Source organism: Erpetoichthys calabaricus, chromosome 12, assembly GCF_900747795.2.
Source record: "Erpetoichthys calabaricus chromosome 12, fErpCal1.3, whole genome shotgun sequence".
Classification (NCBI taxonomy): domain Eukaryota; kingdom Metazoa; phylum Chordata; class Cladistia; order Polypteriformes; family Polypteridae; genus Erpetoichthys; species Erpetoichthys calabaricus.
Window position 1 is genome coordinate 101,301,077 of NC_041405.2, and position 21,136 is coordinate 101,322,212.

Genomic DNA, 21,136 nt, shown 5'->3' on the forward strand with positions numbered 1-21,136 from the left:
GAGGAAACTCATTTCAGCCGCTTGTATTCGCGATCTCATTCTTTCGGTCACTACCCATAGCTCATGACCATAGGTGAGGGTAGGAACATAGATCGACTGGTAAATTGAGAGCTGAGCCTTGTGGCTCAGCTCCTTTTTCACCACGACAGACCGATGCAGAGCCCGCATTACTGCGGATGCCGCACCGATCCGCCTGTCGATCTCGCGCTCCATTCTTCCCTCACTAGTGAACAAGACCCCGAGATACTTGAACTCCTCCACTTGGGGCAGGATCTCGCTACCAACCCTGAGAGGGCACTCCACCCTTTTCCGGCTGAGGACCATGGTCTCGGATTTGGAGGTGCTGATTCTCATCCCAGCTGCTTCACACTCGGCTGCGAACCGATCCAGAGAGAGCTGAAGATCACGGCCTGATGAAGCAAACAGGACAACATCATCTGCAAAAAGCAGTGACCCAATCCTGAGCCCACCAAACCGGACCCCCTCAACGCCCTGGCTGCGCCTAGAAATTCTGTCCATAAAAGTTATGAACAGAATCGGTGACAAAAGGCAGCCCTGGCGGAGTCCAACTCTCACTGGAAACGGGTTCGACTTACTGCCGGCAATGCGGACCAGGCTCTGGTAACGATCGTACAGGGACCGAACAGCCCTTATCAGGGGTCCGGTACCCCATACTCTCGGAGTACCCCCCACAGGATTCCCCGGTCAAATGCCTTTTCCAAGTCCACAAAACACATGTAGACTGGTTGGGCAAACTCCCATGCACCCTCCAGGACCCTGCTAAGGGTATAGAGCTGGTCCACTGTTCCGCGACCAGGACGAAAACCACACTGTTCCTCCTGAATCCGAGGCTTGACTATCCGACGGACCCTCCTCTCCAGAACCCCCGAATAGACTTTTCCAGGGAGGCTGAGGAGTGTGATCCCTCTGTAGTTGGAACACACCCTCCGGTCCCCCTTCTTAAAGAGGGGGACCACCACCCCGGTCTGCCAATCCAGAGGCACTGCCCCTGATGTCCATGCGAGGTGGCAGAGGCGTGTCAGCCAAGACAATCCTACAACATCCAGAGCTTTGAGGAACTCCGGGCTCCTTCTCATACACATACAGTGTTATTCCCAATAAAAATGTGAACTTCTCCATATACCTACCATTCGTTATTTGTTCTTCATGGCGCACTTTCATCATGTTTTTGCGGACACTGGATCAATTTATGCCCAGGAGAACAACAGCAAGGAAACAGTCCTTATTTTACATGTATTCCTGAATTGGATTTTACTGTGGAAAGCTCTCTTCATTAATGCTTACCACTAAGGAAGATGCAAGATAAAATGGACAAAAATGAATTTACAAAGATGCTTAAAAGCTTGAAGGGTTAAAAAGTTACTACTCTGATAATGAATAAACTAATATTTATTTTTATTAAATGAATCATAATTTTAACATGAAGGGTGGTCACAGCATTTATACTAAAGAATGATGCATTTGGTTGTCAAGCTTTGGACCTCAGTCCTATAATCCAATATAAATGTGACTGCCCGCTACTTCAATTTTGGGTACTCAGCTCTTGTAATGTTTTTAAAACAGGATGCTGATCCAATGCAACATAAAACAAATCTGCTATTCAGATGCCACCAACTTGTATTTTTTCCTTTCTCTGTAATTTCCATGAAAACCCATACTGAAGCAAAACAAGCAGAAAGTGCCTGATGGTTAAAAATTAAAGTGACTGCAAAGCAGGCAGTCATGTGGAGAGAATGAATCACACTGAACCCACGGCATCTTAAGTCACAGCTCGTAGCAGATGCTGTGCTTGAGAGCCGAGAGGGTGTGAAGAAACCATCTCTAAGGCCTGCTGCTAAAGTTGCACCCCTCTGCCTTTGTAAAAGAGCACACAGAAACAGTACTGCAGCCAGCAGAGAAGTAGATCCTAAACAACCCTGATAAAAAAAGAAAACTGGCAATCTAGCTAAGGGCAACAGCACCATGAGTTAAAAACGAAAGATGATAAAACTTCAGGGCCAACCAGCTAAACTGTGAATTTAGTTAGGAATGAATAAACTTGATATCATCCTTCATCAAGGCACAAAAGACAAAGCTATTATTCTACCAGAATCAATAGGTCAAAACTTTGGTTTAATACAAATGTCTAAAAAAAGTTTACAGACTGAAAGTTTGAAAAAAAAAACTTAGGCAATACTCCAAACTCAACTAAAAGAGAGATATTAAAGCAGGCAGAGAGACAGACAAATTAGAACATTACAAACAATTACAACTAGGTCACCAGAACAATTAAAAAGAAAGGAAGCTTCTGACTTGGCAGTCCCAGTCCCAGTGAGGCATTATGCCGGTGTATTGCTGTTGGCATGAAGGAGCCATGGGTGTTTCATGACCCATCTTTACTGAATAATTTGTTGGCTGAAAGTACTCAGTGTTAGTGTGTCAGGGAGAGGATGGCGCTCAGATCAAAAACTATGGTTTCTAAGTTTGACATGCTCTTCAACCAGAACTGGCTAAACTCAAGAGCTCAAAATGCACATTAGTGGAAAATCTGCAAATATGCATAATCTTTATTAATTGCTTTACACAAAAATGCTTCAGATGTATTAATATAATGATAATGAAGCAATACTACTGTACTTTTAACCACAAAACACAAACAGTTTAAACTAAATAGCACAGTATGTTGTCCTTATGCTTAAATATAACTAGTTGCTAGATGAAAATTAACTGAAATTTAGTTGAAAAAAAGATTTGGGGTATTATGTGCTTATTCATATTTGTGGAACTGCCATATGTTTATACTGCTGTAATCCATCTCTCTATTACAATAAAAAAATCCTGGGATGAGACGAGACTTTTTAGCCTGGGACGAGATGTGACTTTTTCAGACAGATACTTTCATGTCCCGCGAGACGAGACTTTGTGCCAATAGATTTAACCACACCTGGGGCCGGAAATAAAAGACAAAGAGTAAATGACAAAGTAGAACATCGTGAAGAGGTTCAAAAACATTGCCGCAATACACATGCAGAGCAGGTTAGAGATAATGAAAGTACTAAAAGTCAAAAGTCTCAAAAAAAATGATAGTAAAGATCGCATTAGCGCAAACAAACAAAAATTATTACTCGGTGAAATAACGGAACAGTGAAAAGAGATCGAATATATTGTTTGGATTTAAACTTCAAGTCAGAGATTTGTAGATCGTCTGATTCGTGTTGCCATCCGGGAAAAGTAGTGTTTCTTCCCAATGAAGAGGCGTATCTGCGAGAATTAAAAGATTTGTTGTTTGGTGGAAGTGAAATCCACATACACAAGTGGCAGAGACGTGATGTGGCTGGCATGTAGTGGAGGCCGGGGGGTTGGCAAGCGAAGCGAGCAGGAGGTGAAGCCCCATAGTATTTATAAAACACAATTTCTTATTTTTTCCAATGCACAGTTCTGCTACTGGTATTCTCACCAAAAAATTAGAATTTTAACAGTTCACTTTGGCCTTAGGGTACAAGGGGCAGCACGTGGTGGAAATGTATGATATTTACATTTAGTTATTTGGCTGACGCCTTCAACCAGAACAACTTACAACATCTGAGATACAACTGGTGACATTTCCTTGTGTTTTTCCAATTGGAGCACAGGCAGTTGAAACACTAAAATGTGATCTATTGACAGAGAAACAACAACACCTTGTGATGGTAGTGTAATTGTTAGCATGCTAGGCAAGGCATTCGAATTTGGTTCCTGCTCATTACATTTACCTTTTTTCTTTAATGAAGTATTTCCCTTATTATGTTTATCATGGTCCCAAGCCAAACCAGGAGGAGCCATATTTCCTCTAGAGTCTGATTTGGAGTTGTACTAGGGGGCTCCGCCCCCTGCTCGCTTCGCTCGCCAACCCCTGGTGTTGTGAAATTACAAAGAGCGTGATGTATGAATGAGATATAGCATAGTGTGAAGGTGTAGATGACGCATATAGGAAGCAAATAAAGTTGTCCATGTCCAAAAACGGGCTCAGAGAGGTAGATGCTAACTTTGTCTATGGTTTGTCCTTGTGATTTGTTGATGGTCATGGCCAAGGCAGGTTTAATGGGGAACTGTCGCCGTTTAAGTGTAAAAGGTAATTCCAGGTCAGAACTTGTAAGGTGAATTCTAGGAATTAGAACAGTATTGTTAGCATGTGATTGTGTAAGAAGTTTTGCTTCAATAACATTGTGTGGCATGGTGTTGACGACTAAACGTGCATAAACCTTGTTTAGTGTTAAGGTTTCTTAATAGCATGATTATTGTTCCGTTTTTAAGGCTAAGATTGTGTTGTGGTAATCCGGTTGGGTTAATAGTGTTCAAATATTCTAAGGGGAAATTAAGATGGTCATTGTCGTCATCAGAGTCAACTTTGTCAGAGGTTAGAAAGAGCTGTGCCATTCCAGGAAGTAATGAAATGATGTGGTTATTAATGTGATCAACATTAATATTTTTTGGACATTATATAGTTCGTTGTGTTAAAAGGGGTATTTGGTGTAATGAGATTGCTGTTACTAATATCTCCGTAACTCTTTGAAAGCAATGCCAATTGTCTGCATATTTTAAGGTGGACTGAAGAATAGCCGAGCACATGGCATGTTGAACAATAGCCAAGCACTGTATAAAATCTCCTCCTAATAAAAGTACCTTTCCTCCAAAGGGAATATTATTATTCATTAACGTTTGTAGAAGTTTATCAATGGTGTTGAGTAAGTGACTGGATGCCATTAGATGCAAAAGCAAATGAACTATTGTAGGATCTAATGCAGTTCATAAAGTTTTTACTTTCAGGTACATCGTTAGTTAGACTAAGTGGCGTAAGCATTTAGCACATGTCTGGCGTTGATGTCCGTGACGTGTATCTTTTGCTTGTGCCGTTTGAGAGGCGCGTTGTTGTACGTCCAGTATTTGTGATGTGCTATTTTGGAGCTGTAATCGATTCGCCTGTGCTGTGCGAGAAGTTCGTTGCAGTTTACGTCGTGCATTGTTTGTATTGAGTCTTGTCCGTTTTCGTATGTCGGTTAGTCGAGCTTTCTCTTTTTGGAGCCTTGCCTGCTTGTTTTCCGGCATTTCAGATGCGCGTTGTAGACGTCTGCGTTTATTTATTTTGTACCTTCGCTGCCGTTTTTTTATCTCTGAGACTCGAGGTCTTTCGTTTTGAACCCGTGCCTGTTTCGATGCAGCACTTTGAGACGCGCGCTGCATGCGTCTACGTTTATTGTGTCTGTCCATTTGCGCTCGTCTCTGTAACTGGGTTAGTTGAGCTTTGTGTTTTTGGAGCCGAGACATTTTTTCTTCCGGAGTTTCAGAAGCGCGTTGTAGCCGGCGACGTGTATTGTTTTTTTTCATGCGGGTTCGTGTGTTTGGTCCCGTTATCCGAGCCGTATCGTTTTGTACCCGTGATCGTGAATTCATGACTTGTTTGTTCTTCAGCGTGAGAAATATGGATAAGTAATAAGGAGGATCGCACTCACTGTTAATATGGAGCCTTTTCTGCGGTTGAACGGTTAATAGTGCTTCATTGTAATGAGATCCACCTATGCTGCATAGTGTGAAGGTGTTGAGATAACGTATGTTTAATACGGATGGTTCCTTCAGAAATGGGGCTTTGTGTGTCATTTCTTATTGATGTTAGTGTGGTCGTGGGTCTGAATCGTCATTTTTGTGAACGTTTCGTGTGCTATGTCCGTAGTCTGTCCCGTTTCGTGTCCAATGGGCTTTGTGTGGCGCTCCCGGCTTCTTTGTTTTGTGTGCTAGGGACTTGTTGAATCCTCCTCTTTGATTGCGTCCCGTTTCGTGGGCAATGGGATTCGTGCGGCGTCTGGGGGGGGGGGGGGGGGTTGTGTTGCTATTTGTGGGGCGCGACCGGCTTCTTTTTTTTTGTGTGCTAGGGGCTTGTTGAATCCTCCTCTTTGTGTGTGTCTTGGAGGGGGGGTGGGATTTGTGGGGCGCGAGCGGCTTCTTTTTTTTTGTGTGCTAGGGGCTTGTGGAATCCTCCTCTTTGTGTGTGTGTCCCGTTTCGTGTGCAATGGGTTTCGTGCGGCGCTGTGTGCATCGCCGGCGTCTGACTCCTTTTTTCTGTGGTCGCGGCGCCTCATTTCTTGGGGCGCCTGCGCAGTACGTCTTTTGCGTCCATGGCCCATGGCCGGATGTCCCTGCGTCCATCCGGTTTATCATTCTTGGTTAGTAATGTGGATATGTAATTACTCACTGGTACACCATGCACACAACCTTCTGCCCTGTTTTTCTGGTGCACTTGAAACTGCACTCTGCTGCTCAATAGTTGTAATCCAATAACTAAACCAAATCACATTAAAAAACTGGAATCACTTAACATATGTATTCCGAACAGAATCATTTTTCTGTCTTTAAATTTACAGCCAACTTTTTGAGTAATACACAGACAAAACGGGGAAACACAGCTTACGTCTACATAAATAAAGCGGATGTGGCATCTGTTTGTATCTATACTACATATGTTTTTACCAGAATCACTCAAAAACAGCTGTACTTTTTCAAAACAGAAAATAACTCAGGATAGTTCAACTTACACTAAAGGCTATATGAAATCTTAATTCAGGGGCAGGGAGAGCTCAGTGAATCTGATATTGTCAAAATGTTGATCAGTAATTTCCATCCAATACAATGTCAATGGCCAACTTTAAAGCTGATTGATTGTGCATGAATGACATCTGCCTGGGGAGTCCTGGTAACAGAATCCATCCATCTATCCATCATCCTAACAATCCCAGCCAACACAGGGCGCAAGGCAGGAAACAAACCCCGGGCAGGGCGCCACACACCAAGCACACACTAGGAACAATTTAGAATCGCCAATGCACCTAACCTGCATGTCTTTGGACTGTGGGAGGAAACCGGAGCACCCGGAGGAAACCCACACGGACACGGGGAGAACATGCAAACTCCATGCAGGGAGGACCCGGGGAGCGAACCCGGGTCTCCTAACTGCGAGGCAGCAGCACTACCCACTGTGCCACCTGGGAAGAGAATGAGAGGCCAAAATCCTAATAGTATGTGACAAAGGAGAATCTGTGTTTATTCCTTCATGTAGTCCAGTGACCTTGTCGTGTCAGTCTATGTATGTTTTATAGTCACAAATCTCCTGTCAAACTGTTTCTCTCTTTGGTGACCAAAAGTTATTTATACAGATGAGCGTAGAGTAAAATTTACTGGAACATTTTGAAATAAAACTTGGATTACACCAAAAAACACTGCTAGTTAAATGCAAAAGACAATTTGTTCAGAGAAGGAGACAGATTACTTTTATCCCCAGACTTGCCAGGTTAACTCAATTCTGAATATGATTCCATTTAAACCCAATAACTAGAATGTCTTAGGTGGATTGGTACCTTGACCACATCTGGCTCTTGCCTTGCACCCAATGGCTCTTCCTCTGACTGATGCTACTTTAACTACACATGTGTGGAAATATTAAGTTATCTCTCTATTATAAAAAAAAAATCCTGGAAAGCAAAAGCAAGGCTACGATACATGATCTTCTCGGAAGTTCTCGGAAGACATTTAAAAGACCTGCGAGACAAAAGAGACATGCCACGGTGTGTCTCGCGGGACCGTAAACATGAGACTTGGTGCCAAGAGATTGTCCCAGGGCCGTCTCACAGGGACGTGGAACTTGAGATTCTTGCAAGACACGCCCTACTTACAAAAGATATCATATATGAGCACACCCATCAAAAAAATCTCAGTCGTGTAAAAGCACGTAGTACACACAGATCATGTGCTCTAAGCACATATAAAGCGTATAAGGACAATACGGAGAATAAAGACCCAAAGGCGTTGGAGAGAAAAAAAGGCAGATAAGAGATTATGAAAGCAGTGGAATTCAAAAGGCTCACACAAACGATGGTGCGATACACATGTAGAGAATGGTACAGAATACTAAAGCAGTAAAATTCGAAGGTTGAGGGCTTTTTGGTTTTAAGTGACTGTTAGGTCCGATTGAGGGAGGGCGGAGTACAGCACGGAAGACTGATAACGGGGTATTGATTGATGCGGTAAGGCGGGGCGTTGGAGAGGGTGCTAGAAAGTTGTGTTTGGGGTTAGGAAGTCGGCGATTGTTCAAGTAAAACTTTTGTAACACTTTATCATGTCAGTCACTACAGTTTCAAAGAAAAGATAGAAAAGATTGCATTACCACAAACAAAAGGTGATTAATCATCAGACCCAGGTGTAAATGAAAAAATAGCAGGACAAATTCGAGGTCAGAAATAAAATGCAAAGAGTAGACAAAAAAGTCTTTTCACATTCGCATCATTCAATGCACAAAATGTGGATTTACACAATAATGGACCATACGCTAAGAGAATCTGTGCTCCCGGAACAGTTTAAGCAACGACAAGTTAAATTTCGAAGAATACACAATTCGATCAGGTGTATATTTATGATCACGGACAAGCAATGCAAATTTTAACAGGCAAAAAGAAAGGTAATGTACAGTGCATCCGGAAAGTATTCACAGCACATCACTTTATCCACATTTTGTTATGTTACAGCCTTATTCCAAAATGGATTAAATTCATTTTTTTCCTCAGAATTCTGCACACAACACCCCATAATGACAACGTGAAAAATGTTTACTTGAGGTTTTTGCAAATTTATTAAAAATAAAAAAACTGAGAAATCACATATACATAAGTATTCACAGCCTTTGCTCAATACTTTGTCGATGCACCTTTGGCAGCAATTACAGCCTCAAGTCTTGTTGAATATGATGCCACAAGCTTGGCACACCTATCCTTGGCCAGTTTCACCCATTCCTCTTTGCAGCACCTCTCAAGCACCATCAGGTTGGATGGGAAGCGTTGGTGCACAGCCATTTTAAGATCTCTCCAGAGATGTTCAATCGGATTCAAGTCTGGGCTCTGGCTGGGCCACTCAAGGACATTCACAGAGTTGTCCTGAAGCCACTCCTTTGATATCTTGGCTGTGTGCTTTGGGTCGTTGTCCTGCTGAAAGATGAACCGTCACCCCAGTCTGAGGTCAAGCGCGCTCTAGAGCAGGTTTTCATCCAGGATGTCTCCGTACATTGCTGCAGTCATCTTTCCCTTTATCCTGACTAGTCTCCCAGTCCCTGCCGCTGAAAAACATCCCCACAGCATGATGCTGCCACCACCATGCTTCACTGTAGGGATAGTATTGGCCTGATGATGAGCGGTGCCTGGTTTCCTCCAAACGTGACGCCTGGCATTCACACCAAAGAGTTCAATCTTTGTCTCATCAAACCAGAGAATTTTCTTTCTCATGGTCTGAGAGTCCTTCAGGTGCCTTTTGGCAAACTCCAGGCGGGCTGCCATGTGCCTTTTACTAAGGAGTGGCTTCCATCTGGCCACTCTACCATACAGGCCTGATTGGTGGATTGCTGCACAGATGGTTGTCCTTCTGGAAGGTTCTCCTCTCTCCACAGAGGACCTCTGGAGGTCTGACATAGTGACCATCGGGTTCTTGGTCACCCCCCTGACTAAGACCCTTCTCCCCCAATCGCTCAGTTTAGATGGCCGGCCAGCTCTAGGAAGAGTCCTGGTGGTTTCGAACTTCTTCCACTTACGGATGATGGAGGCCACTGTGCTCATTGGGACCTTCAGAGCAGCAGAAATTTTTCTGTAACCTTCCCCAGATTTGTGCCTCGAGACAATCCTGTCTCGGAGGTCTACAGACAATTCCTTTGACTTCATGCTTTGTTTGTGCTCTGACATGAACTGTCAACTGTGGGACCTTATATAAACAGGTGTGTGCCTTTCCAAATCATGTCCAATCAACTGAATTTACCACAGGTGGACTCCAATTAAGCTGCAGAAACATCTCAAGGATGTTCAGGGGAAACAGGATGCACCTGAGCTCAATTTTGAGCTTCATGGCAAAGGCTGTGAATACTTATGTACATGTGCTTTCTCAATTTTTTTATTTTTAATAAATTTGCAAAAATCTCAAGTAAACTTTTTTCACGTTGTCATTATGGGGTGTTGTGTGTAGAATTCTGAGGAAAAAAATGAATTTAATCCATTTTGGAATAAGGCTGTAACATAACAAAATGTGGAAAAAGTGATGTGCTGTGAATACTTTCCAGATGCATTGTATATATTCCGCGAATAACATTACACACCAAAGGAGATCGTGATATGCCATTCGTATTACAATGTTTACAGTTTACCATGAGAATAGCTTTTGCTCTGACAATCAATAAATCACAGGGACAAACATTAGAAAAACTAGGATTATTTATTACAGAAACAGAAACAATATTCACTCACGGGAAGTTATACGTTGCGTTGTCACAATGTGTCTCCAAAAAATATTGTTTTTAATGAAGCTTTAAAGTAAAAGTGCAAATAATGAAATTGAAACAATTCCAAAGGAAAAAAAAAGTTAAAATTGTATATCCGATTAACCAAACACAGGGGTTGGCAAGCGAAGTGAGCAGGGGGCGAAGCCCCTAGTATTACACAAATCTCTTCTCTTCATCCAGACAGAGTACATAAACATAGATGTGCTCTGCCCCCATCTTTGTACCAATGCCATCTAAAGAGACAGGATGAAGAGACAGATTTCAGCTTGTAAAGAACCCCATTTCAAACCCCATTTTACAATTCCTAAACCAGCACTTTTAATATACTTTATTGCTACAAAACTGCATTTTGTTTGCAACTTCAGTCTTTTCAGTATTTTCAAATGAAATGCTAATTTTTTCCCAGAGCACTCCTACTGACATTGAAAATGCCTAGTTTCCAGTAGGTCCTGCCTTTTGACATCCATTACTAAATGTCAAGCTTAAATTAGTGACCTAGAGATTCGCTCTTTTCTTATATAATGGGGTTCAAGAGTTTGAGAAGAAAAAATATTTATATATTCACTCCTACTTCTAAAATAATCAGCCTTGTATTTGCCAGTGCTTCATTACAAAGACATCTTCTAATATTAGTTTTTCAACACTGCAACACTTTCTAAAAAAAGTGCTAATATTACCTGGGTGATGCCAGAACAGTTGGCTGGTAAATACCTGTAGTCCTTAATCTTACAGACAAAAAGATCACATGCACACTCTCACTCATGCATTTGTCCCTTCTGTGGGCCTACCAACGTCCACTGACTCTTGAGAGACATGAGCACAAGCTGAGATCACTTTAAACCACACAAAAGCTTCAAAGTGGCCAAAGTGATTCACTTCTGCTATTCTTGTTGTGCCTTGCATATATGGTAATGTCAAGGCAGTCCAAACCTAAGCAACCAGAGACATTGCTGGTTTAAAAAAATTATTCATGCAAATCTGGTTGCTAGGCATTTATACAAGAAAACCTTTTGGTTTTTTTTTTCTTACAGGATCCTTAAGAGTTTTGACTTCAGCTCTGTTTTAATGCCTGAGATTTAAAAAATATCCCACAAGGCCTCAGCCACTAAAACTAACTAAAATCACAAGCTATTCAAAAGATTCATGTGACGCTCTCCATTATACCCATAAAAAACACATTCAGCGATCTGAATATTTCACTGAGTTTTACTTCAAATCATTTAATACTGTACAAGGTCAAACCACACACTGGTTTTAGGGCAGGAAACCTCCCAAGATCTGAACGTTTCAGAATATTTCATCAGAGTATGCCGTTTACATGACCAAATAATAATTAGCACCTCAAGACTGGGTTTAAACACACTTGCTGTCTCTGTGGTGCTTTTCTGACATTCCATAGAGGAGTACGGCTGTCCAATTTAGAAAGAACTTTATAGATGTCAATGTGTCCTGCAATGGTCTGGTGTCCCATTTCAGATTGGCTCCTGGGTTGTACCCAGTGTGACTGGGACTGGCTCCACCACATTGGACAAAAGAAGCCTCACAACTTCCGATATGTTACATTATAACCGCCAATTTATCCAACAGGCTTCCACCACATTCCTCTATTGTGCTGCAGCTCCCTTGATATGCAGATCAAAAAGGGATGGACTACCAAGCATCCATTATGGGGTGGCACAAAGGTGACACGTGCCACTCTACCCCATTCCATTCCAGACTGTGTACTCCTGCAGGTTTCCTAAGGAGTCTCATTTTCAACCACCACCCAAACATATGCAGTTCCAAACCTAATGGAATCTCATTCAGGAGTGCTTCATACCTTGTGGCCATTGCTGTCCTGCAATCTTGTACTAGGTAAAGCCAACAGAATGTAACAGCACTCTGCAGCACCTACGATGTGACTGACTCATGTGAAGCCTACAAATGACACTCACAAAGTGCCTAGTCAACTGCTCATTTTTCGATATGTGTGTCTTCTGTGATGTTATCATAAAATATAGTTACACTAGGCCCTCTGTAAGGATGCAATAATGTAAATTTACAGTTACTGACAGGATTGATCTGTGCTTCAGTTGTGCTGATCTTTCTTCTTTGATCAGTAAAGTGATCACAGATAATTAGTTCTGGTGACAATGATTAGGGTCATGTCGCATGTGACATCATTAGGTGTGTTGCAAATGACGTCAAAGGCGTAACAAAGTGGATGAATGCTGTCCATCACATGATGATAATTAGAGACATTTATATAGCACTTTTCTAACTACTCAAAGTGCTGTATATAGACAAATGGGAGCCACTTCAACCACCACTAATGCGCAGCATCCACCTAGATAATGAAATGGCAGCCATTTTTGTGCCAGTACATTCACCACACATTAGCTATCAGGTGGGAAAGGAATGAGCAGTTAGAGAAAGGAGATGGGGATGATGGGGGGGGGTCAGAATAGACATTGGATAGAATGGACTATTTAATCAGGACATATTCTTTTCAAAAGATGCCAAGGGATCTTTTATGACCACAGTGTCAAGACGTCAGTTTTACATCTCACCCAAAGGATGGTGCCATTTGTACAGCGCAGCGCCTTTGCCCCTGCACTGGGATCTACACTCAGACCACAGGGTAAGCACTCCCCGCTGGCCCCATAAACACTTCCTCAAGCAGCAACCCAAGCTTTTCTTGCTGGTCTACCACCCAAGTATTGGCAGGGTCCAAATGTGCTTTAGCTACAGGTGGATTATCTGTTCTGAAGTGCTGGTGGTATGGCTTCTGGCTACTCGTGTGTGGAGGTGTGTGTGTTTGTGTGTGTGTGTGTGTGTGTGGCCTAGGGCATGTCACCTCTTCAGACTTAAAGTCACGTACTTCCTGCAACCCTGTCATGAGCTGGCACTATGCCCACTGTTCATTGTGGACTTGGATAAGCACTGGCTGATCTGGGCAAGCGAGTTAAAAACACTAATAACTCAACTGTTAAGCATATATAGAGCTAAATGTGCCATAAAAAAAACTAAAGAGTTAAAACGTGTAGGGGCGATTAAATGGCACAGTTAGGCCAGTGATGGGAATGCAAGAGTCATGCCCATTCGGGATTGGCCGATCAAATATGAGATTAAATCACGAGAAGGGGCCAATCCCCTCTCTCGGGAACCCCCAGGGCAAAGACAGAATTCGGCTGTGTGGCGAAACCACCGATGCGTCACATTCTTGTGGAAAGCCGGTCACGGGCTGCGCGTTACCCTCAAAAAAGCAAGGGTTCGGCTGGCCCGCGCATGACAAGACGTGACAGTAGCACCACACCCTCCCACGATAATCTGCACATAACACAAGACACAAAACTTTCAAACTCATCCGCGGGGCATCCTTCTGTTGTGGAACATCCACGCTGCACTTTTGAAAACTGCGCACAACCACTCAAGTCAGGCGTGTCTGCTGCCATATAGCCACATAACTGCCGATACATCACTTCGTGATAGATAGATAGATAGATAGATAGATAGATAGATAGATAGATAGATAGATAGATAGATAGATACTCGAAAGCATCCCAAGACACACCTAAAAGTCGGACCGACCAGTAGCATCAGTGACAAAGCTTCAGCAACAAGAAAGTCAACTTCTCTCGTTGTTCACTCCAAGCCGAAGAGCGGCAACACGCTAAATGCCCAGTCACTGTCACGCTCCAGACGTTAGCGATTTCGGACGATACGGCGCTTGTGCCTTCGTGTCTCCGACATACTTACCCACTTCCTAATTTTAGAGCCGCTCCTGAGAAGAATGCAGATGAAGCGAGCGCCGCGCATCCCACTTGGTCCCGTAACTGTTTGGGGATTTCCTAGCAGCGTTCTCCCCTGATTGGCTCATGTGGGCGAGTCACATTTTTTCCATAACATTGGCCAATGGCCACACTTAGGGAGTATCGCGAAAAACAACCTCTTTTGTCGACACGCGTTACGTATGAATCGTCGCGTCGTTGGTTTCTCCCGTTCAGTTTTGTTTTTGACTTCATTCATGCATATCGTACGTGGCTATTGGGATGTCATCTTAACCCTTTAAAATGTTTTAAGACGACCGATGGGATAGAGGCACTGTATAGACATCTGTGTTACAAGGAATTTATGATTTTCCTTTTATTTAATCATTCGTATAATTTATACATGAAGCGCGCACTCTGCAATTCAACAGCTGCATAAAGTAAGAAATACGCTAATTTGGATATGTGGTAAGTATACCCTGCCCGTATTTAAATGAAGGTTTGGTGATGGATGGAGCGATAAATGGAAGACACAAAAAGTTCCGTGAACTTAACTGCGTGTAAAAGTACGCGAACGTGCTAGTGGTATGCGTACCAGGCTCTCAGAAATGCTTTTTGGAGATGGTCCCTATCTTTAAATAACTTTTGATTAAGACCAAAAGTGTTCAAAAAGCACCGTCCCCTTGATATTAAGACAATGCTGGAGTGGGTTGTTGGGTGAAATGACTGGCGATGTGAGGCAAAGTTCCTGACGTAGCATTGCCGAAACAGGTAAAGGTTTGTTATACCATGACTGATGGAAGATATTTGTGCATTAATCGCTGTGAAACAAGTTATCACAAAATCAAAATGAAACCGTAAAATGCTAAAAGGGAGTTAAAAAAAAGGAGAAAAAAAAAACTCTTCGTTCCCATACCGGGAGTCGAACCCGGGCCGCCTGGGTGAAAACCAGGAATCCTAACCGCTAGACCATATGGGAAATTGATAACTAATGATGTAGTTTTTTATTAGATATAATATTAGATATGTTTAATGTGTTAAATTTTCAGTGTTTATCATTTTTTTCTTACCTCCTTTTCGGACCATGATGTTTTCAGCTGTGTAATATGCTTGTTTACAAAGGATGCTTTACGCCTTTTAAGATGAAAGGGCTTATCAAACAGGCAGGTACCGCTGGCACAAGTCTGCTCTTCACATAGATCGCTTTCTGCTGGTGATTAGTAGAAATTGCAACAACTTGGTGAATGTCTGAGTAGTAACACGAGTCACGCTATCCTGTTTGGCGAAGGTGACGAAATTTGCAACGGCTCTATTGTCACCATTAATCGCTATAACATACAAAAATACAGTAAAGAAAAAATAAAACCGTTTACGGGATTGAGATGGATAGAAACTGATAGTAACAAATCGCTACGACGATTTGCATTCTCGACTCCATTTAGACATTTAATATAGCTTATTAATTTTGTGAAATTGTGTGCACTCGTATGCCAAATGCTAAACGCAAAAATGAACTTTCTTTTAATGTAAATGAGCAATCACACACTTGCCCCTTAACCTTTAAAACTTTTTTCTTTATAAGAAATCGGGACCAGTTTCGGAAGTGATGTGTATTTCTTAATTCAGCACATCAGTATTCTTTCATGATTGTTTTCACAAACGTTCCATAAAATGGAAAAAAGTAATCATTTGAACTCCGAAACGCTGCCTGCAAACTGATAACATTTTGAAGAATTATTGTAAATGACATCATAGCTTCCTTTGACTTTTTCTATAAACATGAGCACCAATTCCAACTATTCTTGGATTTGTGACACAAATGAAACATCCGAAGACTGCCGCCACAATCAGAAATCTGACTATGCTAACACTTGTGTTTTTGGGAGTGGAAAGTGTCGAGTAAGGCATGAAACTCAGATTTACAGAAAACATGGAGACGTTTACCTGGAAAAACCGGTAATGTTTTAAAAGGATAAATCGCTCCTGTACTAATTTAACAATTATTTAACTCCATTTCACTGCGTAAACATCAGAAATTAACACTTCAAATGAGCCCACCATTTTCATTTGGATGAATCTATTCAGGTAGCTAATTTAAAGAGTATTTTGTATGTAATATAATGTGCCTGTCAGTCATTTTCCAGTGATGTAGGTAAAACATATAACCATCCAAAAAATAATTTAAACCCCAAGCAAATTAATTCCTGGTAAAATAATCCAATTCCTGAATAAATATCATTCATTTACTTTGTAACAATCAAACACACTTTTTCTAAAAAGCAGGGCAAAAGTATAGAGAAAATGTCACTCCTTATGAACTACTGGATCTACTGTGTCCTCCAAATGACTGAGCATGTTTGCCTTCACTCTTGGCATGCAAAATGAGGAGTGCTTCAGACTTAGTTAGGTCCATAACTATTTGGACAGAGACAACTTTTTTCTAATTTTGGTTCTGTACATTACCACAATGAATTTTAAATGAAACAACTCACAATGCAGTTGAAGTGCAGACTTTCAGCTTTAATTCAGTGGGGTGAACAAAACTATTGCATAAAAACGTGAGGCAACTAAAGCATTGTCTTAACACAATCCCTTCATTTCAGGGGCTCAAAAGTAATTGGACAAAATAAATAACTGGAAATAAAATGTTCATTTCCAATACTTGGTTGAAAACCCTTTGCTGGCAATGACAGCCTGAAGTCTTGAACTCATGGACATCACCAGATGTTGGGTTTCCTCCTTTTTAATGCTCTGCCAGGCCTTTACTGCAGCGGCTTTCAGTTGCTGTTTGTTTGTGGGCCTTTCTGTCTGAAGTTGTCTTCAGCAAGTGAAATGCATGCTCAATTGGGTTAAGATCAGGTGACTGACTTGGCCATTCAAGAATTTCCCACTTCTTTGCTTTAATAAACTCCTGGTTTGCTTTGGCTGTATGTTTTGGGTCATTGTCCATCTGTATCATGAAACACTGCCCAATCAATTTGACTGCATTTAGCTGGATTTGAGCAGACAGTATGTCTCTGAACACCTCAGAATTCATTCGGCTGCTTCTGTCCTGTGTCACATCATCAATAAACACTAGTGTCCCAGTGCCACTGGCAGCCATGCACGCCCAAGCTATCACACGGCCTCCACCATGTTTTACAGATGATGTGGTATGCTTTGAATAATTAGCTGTTCCACTCCTTCTCCATACTTTTTTCTTGCCATCATTCTGGTAGAAGTTGATCTTGGTTTCATCTGTCCAAAGAATGTTTTTCCAGAACTGTGCTGGCTTTTTTAGATGTTCTTTAGCAAAGTCCAATCTAGCCTTTCTATTCTTGAGGCTTATGAGTGGCTTGCACCTTGCAGTGCACCCTCTGTATTTACTTTCATGCAGTCTTCTCTTTATGGTAGACTTGGATATCGATACGCCTATCCCCTGGAGAGTGTTGTTCACTTGGTTGGCTGTTGTGAAGGGGTTTCTCTTCACCATGGAATGATTCTGCGATCATCCATCCCTGTTGTCTTCCGTGGACGTCCAGGTCTTTTTGTGTTGCTGAGTTCACCAGTGCTTGCTTTCTTTCTCAGGAGGTACCAAACTGTAGATTTTGCCACTCGTAATATTGTAGCAATTTCTCAGATGGGTTTTTTTCTGTTAAAGCAGCTTAAGGATGGCTTCTTTCACCTGCATGGAGAGCTCCTTTGACCGCATGTTGTCTGTTCACAGCAAAATCTTCCACATGTAAGCACCACACCTCAAATCAATTCCAGGCCTTTTATCTGCTTAATTGATAATGACATAACGATGGACTTGCCCACACCTGCCCATGAAATAGCCTTTGAGTCAATTGTCCAATTACTTTTGAGCCCCTGAAATGAAGGGATTGTGTGAAAAAAATGCTTTAGTTGCCTCACATATTTATGTAATCATTTTGTTCACCCTACTGAATCAAAGCTGAAAGTCTGCACTTCAACTGCATCTGAGTTGTTTCATTTAAAATTCATTGTGGTAATGTACAGAACCAAAATTAGAAAAAAGTTGTCTTTGTCCAAATATTTATGGACCTAACTATTTTCTCCACAGACCCTCTCTGCTTGCTACCAATTCATTTTCATTATCATTTTCATTATCATTTTCATTGTAGTTTGCACTTAAATCTATTTTTTTAATAAACTGAACACAAATGCTTAGGTATTCACCACACATTCTCTATTTAAAGCGGATTAGCAACACGTAAACATTAAATTGTGATAAAAACTCTGAAAATGTTCTATGTGAGTTCAGGATATTAAGAACAGAACTACAGTATGCTTTCTTGTAATAAGGAATCTGATGAAATACCAAACTTTGCAGTTCTAATATACTGCTTTCTTGTTCCCAATATTGTGTTGACATTTTTAAGTGTAACAAAAATTTCATTTATTTGAATTGGTTTGAATTATTAAAATAAAAGATATTAAAACAATTCTTTCAATGCATTAATGCAATTTTATGCAAATTTAGAAGTTTTATTTGTTGTTCACATATATATAGATTTTCATTATGAGAAAACATGAATATAAAATAGTATCTGTTTGGGAAAGATCCAGCAGAAATGCTGTAGAAATTCGTGCTAATACCAAGCTGACCAAGTCAGGTTTTCAAATGAATAAAATAGTTTTTACAAATTTTCACACTTGAAACTGGAATATCCTTTAATGATGAGTCTTCACAGGATAGTTTGTTATTTAGGTTCATGACTATTTAAAATTCAAGAGCTTTGTAGGATGAAAGGATATGTAAAATTCTACCAATTACAAATGTCAATTTTTTGTAAACTAGTTGTCAACTGTTACTCAAATTATACATTTATTTTCATAGCACTTGCAGATCATACAGTCTTAACACAATTTTAACAAACATTGATTGATTGAAGCTGGGACATTACAGAGGAAATAAATGTGCACTCTTCTTGTCTTTAAGAGCAACTCTTGAGTGGTTTAAAGTCACATAAAAAGATCAATATTAAAAAACTAGTCCATAAGTGCTAAATATAATTGGTTTTCAGTCGTCATGTATATTGAATAGCTTGGCTACTTCGTTCAGGTCTGCATGTTCTTCTCCATCCTTAATGATCTAAATAAAAAAAAAAAAAAAATCACAAAGCATGTGAATACAATATAAATCTGTAAGGAAATCATTTCAGAAGTTAGCATTTAATTCTGAGCATTCTTTTTGTTCAAAACACTGCTCTGTGTGACTTAAGAAGATGCAAAATATGGACCTGAAAATGTGAAATATTTCATATTAAATGTTTCTGAAATGCATTATATAGTGATTTCTTCAAAGAAAAACATTCAGGAGACTGAAAAACTCCTCTAGAGTCCCATCCCAGAAAGTTAAGAATATTAACGATTATTGAAGCTTATATGGAAGCAAATACTACAACTAGAACACCAAAAATAAGGAACTGGGGTTTCATGTATAAACAGTGTGTACAAACAAAAATGTTGCCTGAGCCACTTATTGCTTTCATATTGTATATTTTTTATTTTTTTATCATATTATTATAATTGTTATTGTTGTTGTTATCATTTTATTGGAAAATAAATTTATGGAGGATCTGCATATTGAATCTCATTGTACCATACAATAACAATAAAGGAATTCAATTCATTTGAGAGCGCGTATTTACAGATGATGACAAGTGGCTTCGAAGTTGATTTAGATTTCCAAGCCCTATCTTCTTGGAGCACTTGATATCATTTTTAAGATGAAATGCCTTAAAGCATGTATATTTCATTATACAGATACATTTTTAATTTCATTTAAATAATGTATACTGTTAGTAATTAAACATGTAGGCATGGTGGCGCAGCAGTAGTGATGAGCTGGCGCCCCATTCAGGGATTGTTCCTGCCTTGTGCTGTAAGCTTGCTGGGACTGGCGTGACCCTGGATGGATAGATGGATGGAATAATTAAATATGTACTACGAAAATATTTCAATGTTCCTTAAATGTTTTGAAGAATCGGCGTTATAAGCTTACAGATGGCTTGACATTTATTACAGAGCTGATTGTGTGGCAATTGCTTGCTTGTAGAAAGAAAAGAAAGGATAAAATTATTTCATCGAGGGTCGCACATGGCACAACAAGCATCTTGCAGGAGGTGGGAACAATCTCTGGACAGGGCGCCAGCTCGTTGCTACCACTGAGCCACCGTGCACCCATATTTTATACATCCTTTAATTCCTCTCATCATGAAAATGATATCAAGTATACATCTTAGTATTTAAATTGTTCAGAGAGATGTAATATCATGAATGTAATGTATTCTGTGTCCTGTTGGCATAAGAAAAAGCCTGTTTAAGAAGCACATAGTAAAGTACATAGAAGAACATATAGAATACGAAGCATTAAACATGCTACTTTATTTAAGATGGGATTTGAGAAACTAGTAAGTTAAACGATTTTAAGATCAAGTTTATGACGTTCTGCTTTAATGACAAAATAAACTAAATGATTAAAATGGAAATTTCAAGATTAAAGTTGACATTTTGACCTTTTTTTCCACTTTGTTCCTGTTTTTTTTTTCTTTTCTGACCTTTTTTTCCACTTTGTTCCTGTTTTTTTTTTCTTTTCTCTGTATCTTAATACACTTCCATATGACACTCAGATGGTGGGCTACAACTCGCTTTTTCACAGCAATGTTTTTATATCTGACCACTTCTTTTTTATTTCGGGCACTGTATGACTTTCTGAACTTAAACTTTCAAGTTTCTCCACCACTCTGTCACTTGATCAACTTCCTTTTGTTGTTTATACCACTGTTTAAACCAACAAATAGTATGTTTTTCCATGCCTCCATTTGGTATTCGTTGGAATTCTTCTATTTTCCCAGTGCTTTTGCAATTGTCTTTTCACAGAATGCTGAGCTTAAAGGCTATTTATATTGATTTGCATATTCAAAGAGGCACAATTCTGTGAGGAGTTGGGGTGGGGCGGCAGGTGCTTGCACGTGTGTTACATTTCACGCTGACCGGGATTTATGTAGCAGAAGAACGTGGAAGTTGGCGTACGCACAGATTT

The 21,136-nt window shown here is 40.6% G+C and overlaps 2 protein-coding genes and 1 non-coding gene across 4 annotated transcripts in view; all 3 read right to left on the reverse strand.

The window, feature by feature from the left end:
- Positions 1 to 14,149, reverse strand: part of elf1 (E74-like ETS transcription factor 1) — a 243,781-nt gene extending 229,632 nt beyond the window's left edge. Inside the window, exon 1 of the mRNA XM_051935337.1 lies at positions 14,078 to 14,149. The gene's annotated coding sequence lies outside the window, so the exon portion shown is untranslated. The remainder of the gene's footprint in view (positions 1 to 14,077) is intronic.
- An 846-nt stretch (positions 14,150 to 14,995) lies between these two features.
- On the reverse strand, positions 14,996 to 15,067 carry trnae-uuc (transfer RNA glutamic acid (anticodon UUC)). The gene has a single exon. It is a non-coding gene; the product is annotated as a tRNA-Glu (tRNA).
- A 3,488-nt stretch (positions 15,068 to 18,555) lies between these two features.
- The window catches only part of aifm1 (apoptosis inducing factor mitochondrion associated 1), an 88,389-nt gene continuing 85,808 nt past the window's right edge, over positions 18,556 to 21,136 (reverse strand). For both annotated transcript variants that reach the window (XM_051935335.1, XM_028815929.2), the window contains one exon: positions 18,556 to 19,183. In XM_051935335.1, coding sequence (XP_051791295.1) covers positions 19,112 to 19,183 — 72 coding nt within the window. In that variant the 3' untranslated portion in view covers positions 18,556 to 19,111. The remainder of the gene's footprint in view (positions 19,184 to 21,136) is intronic.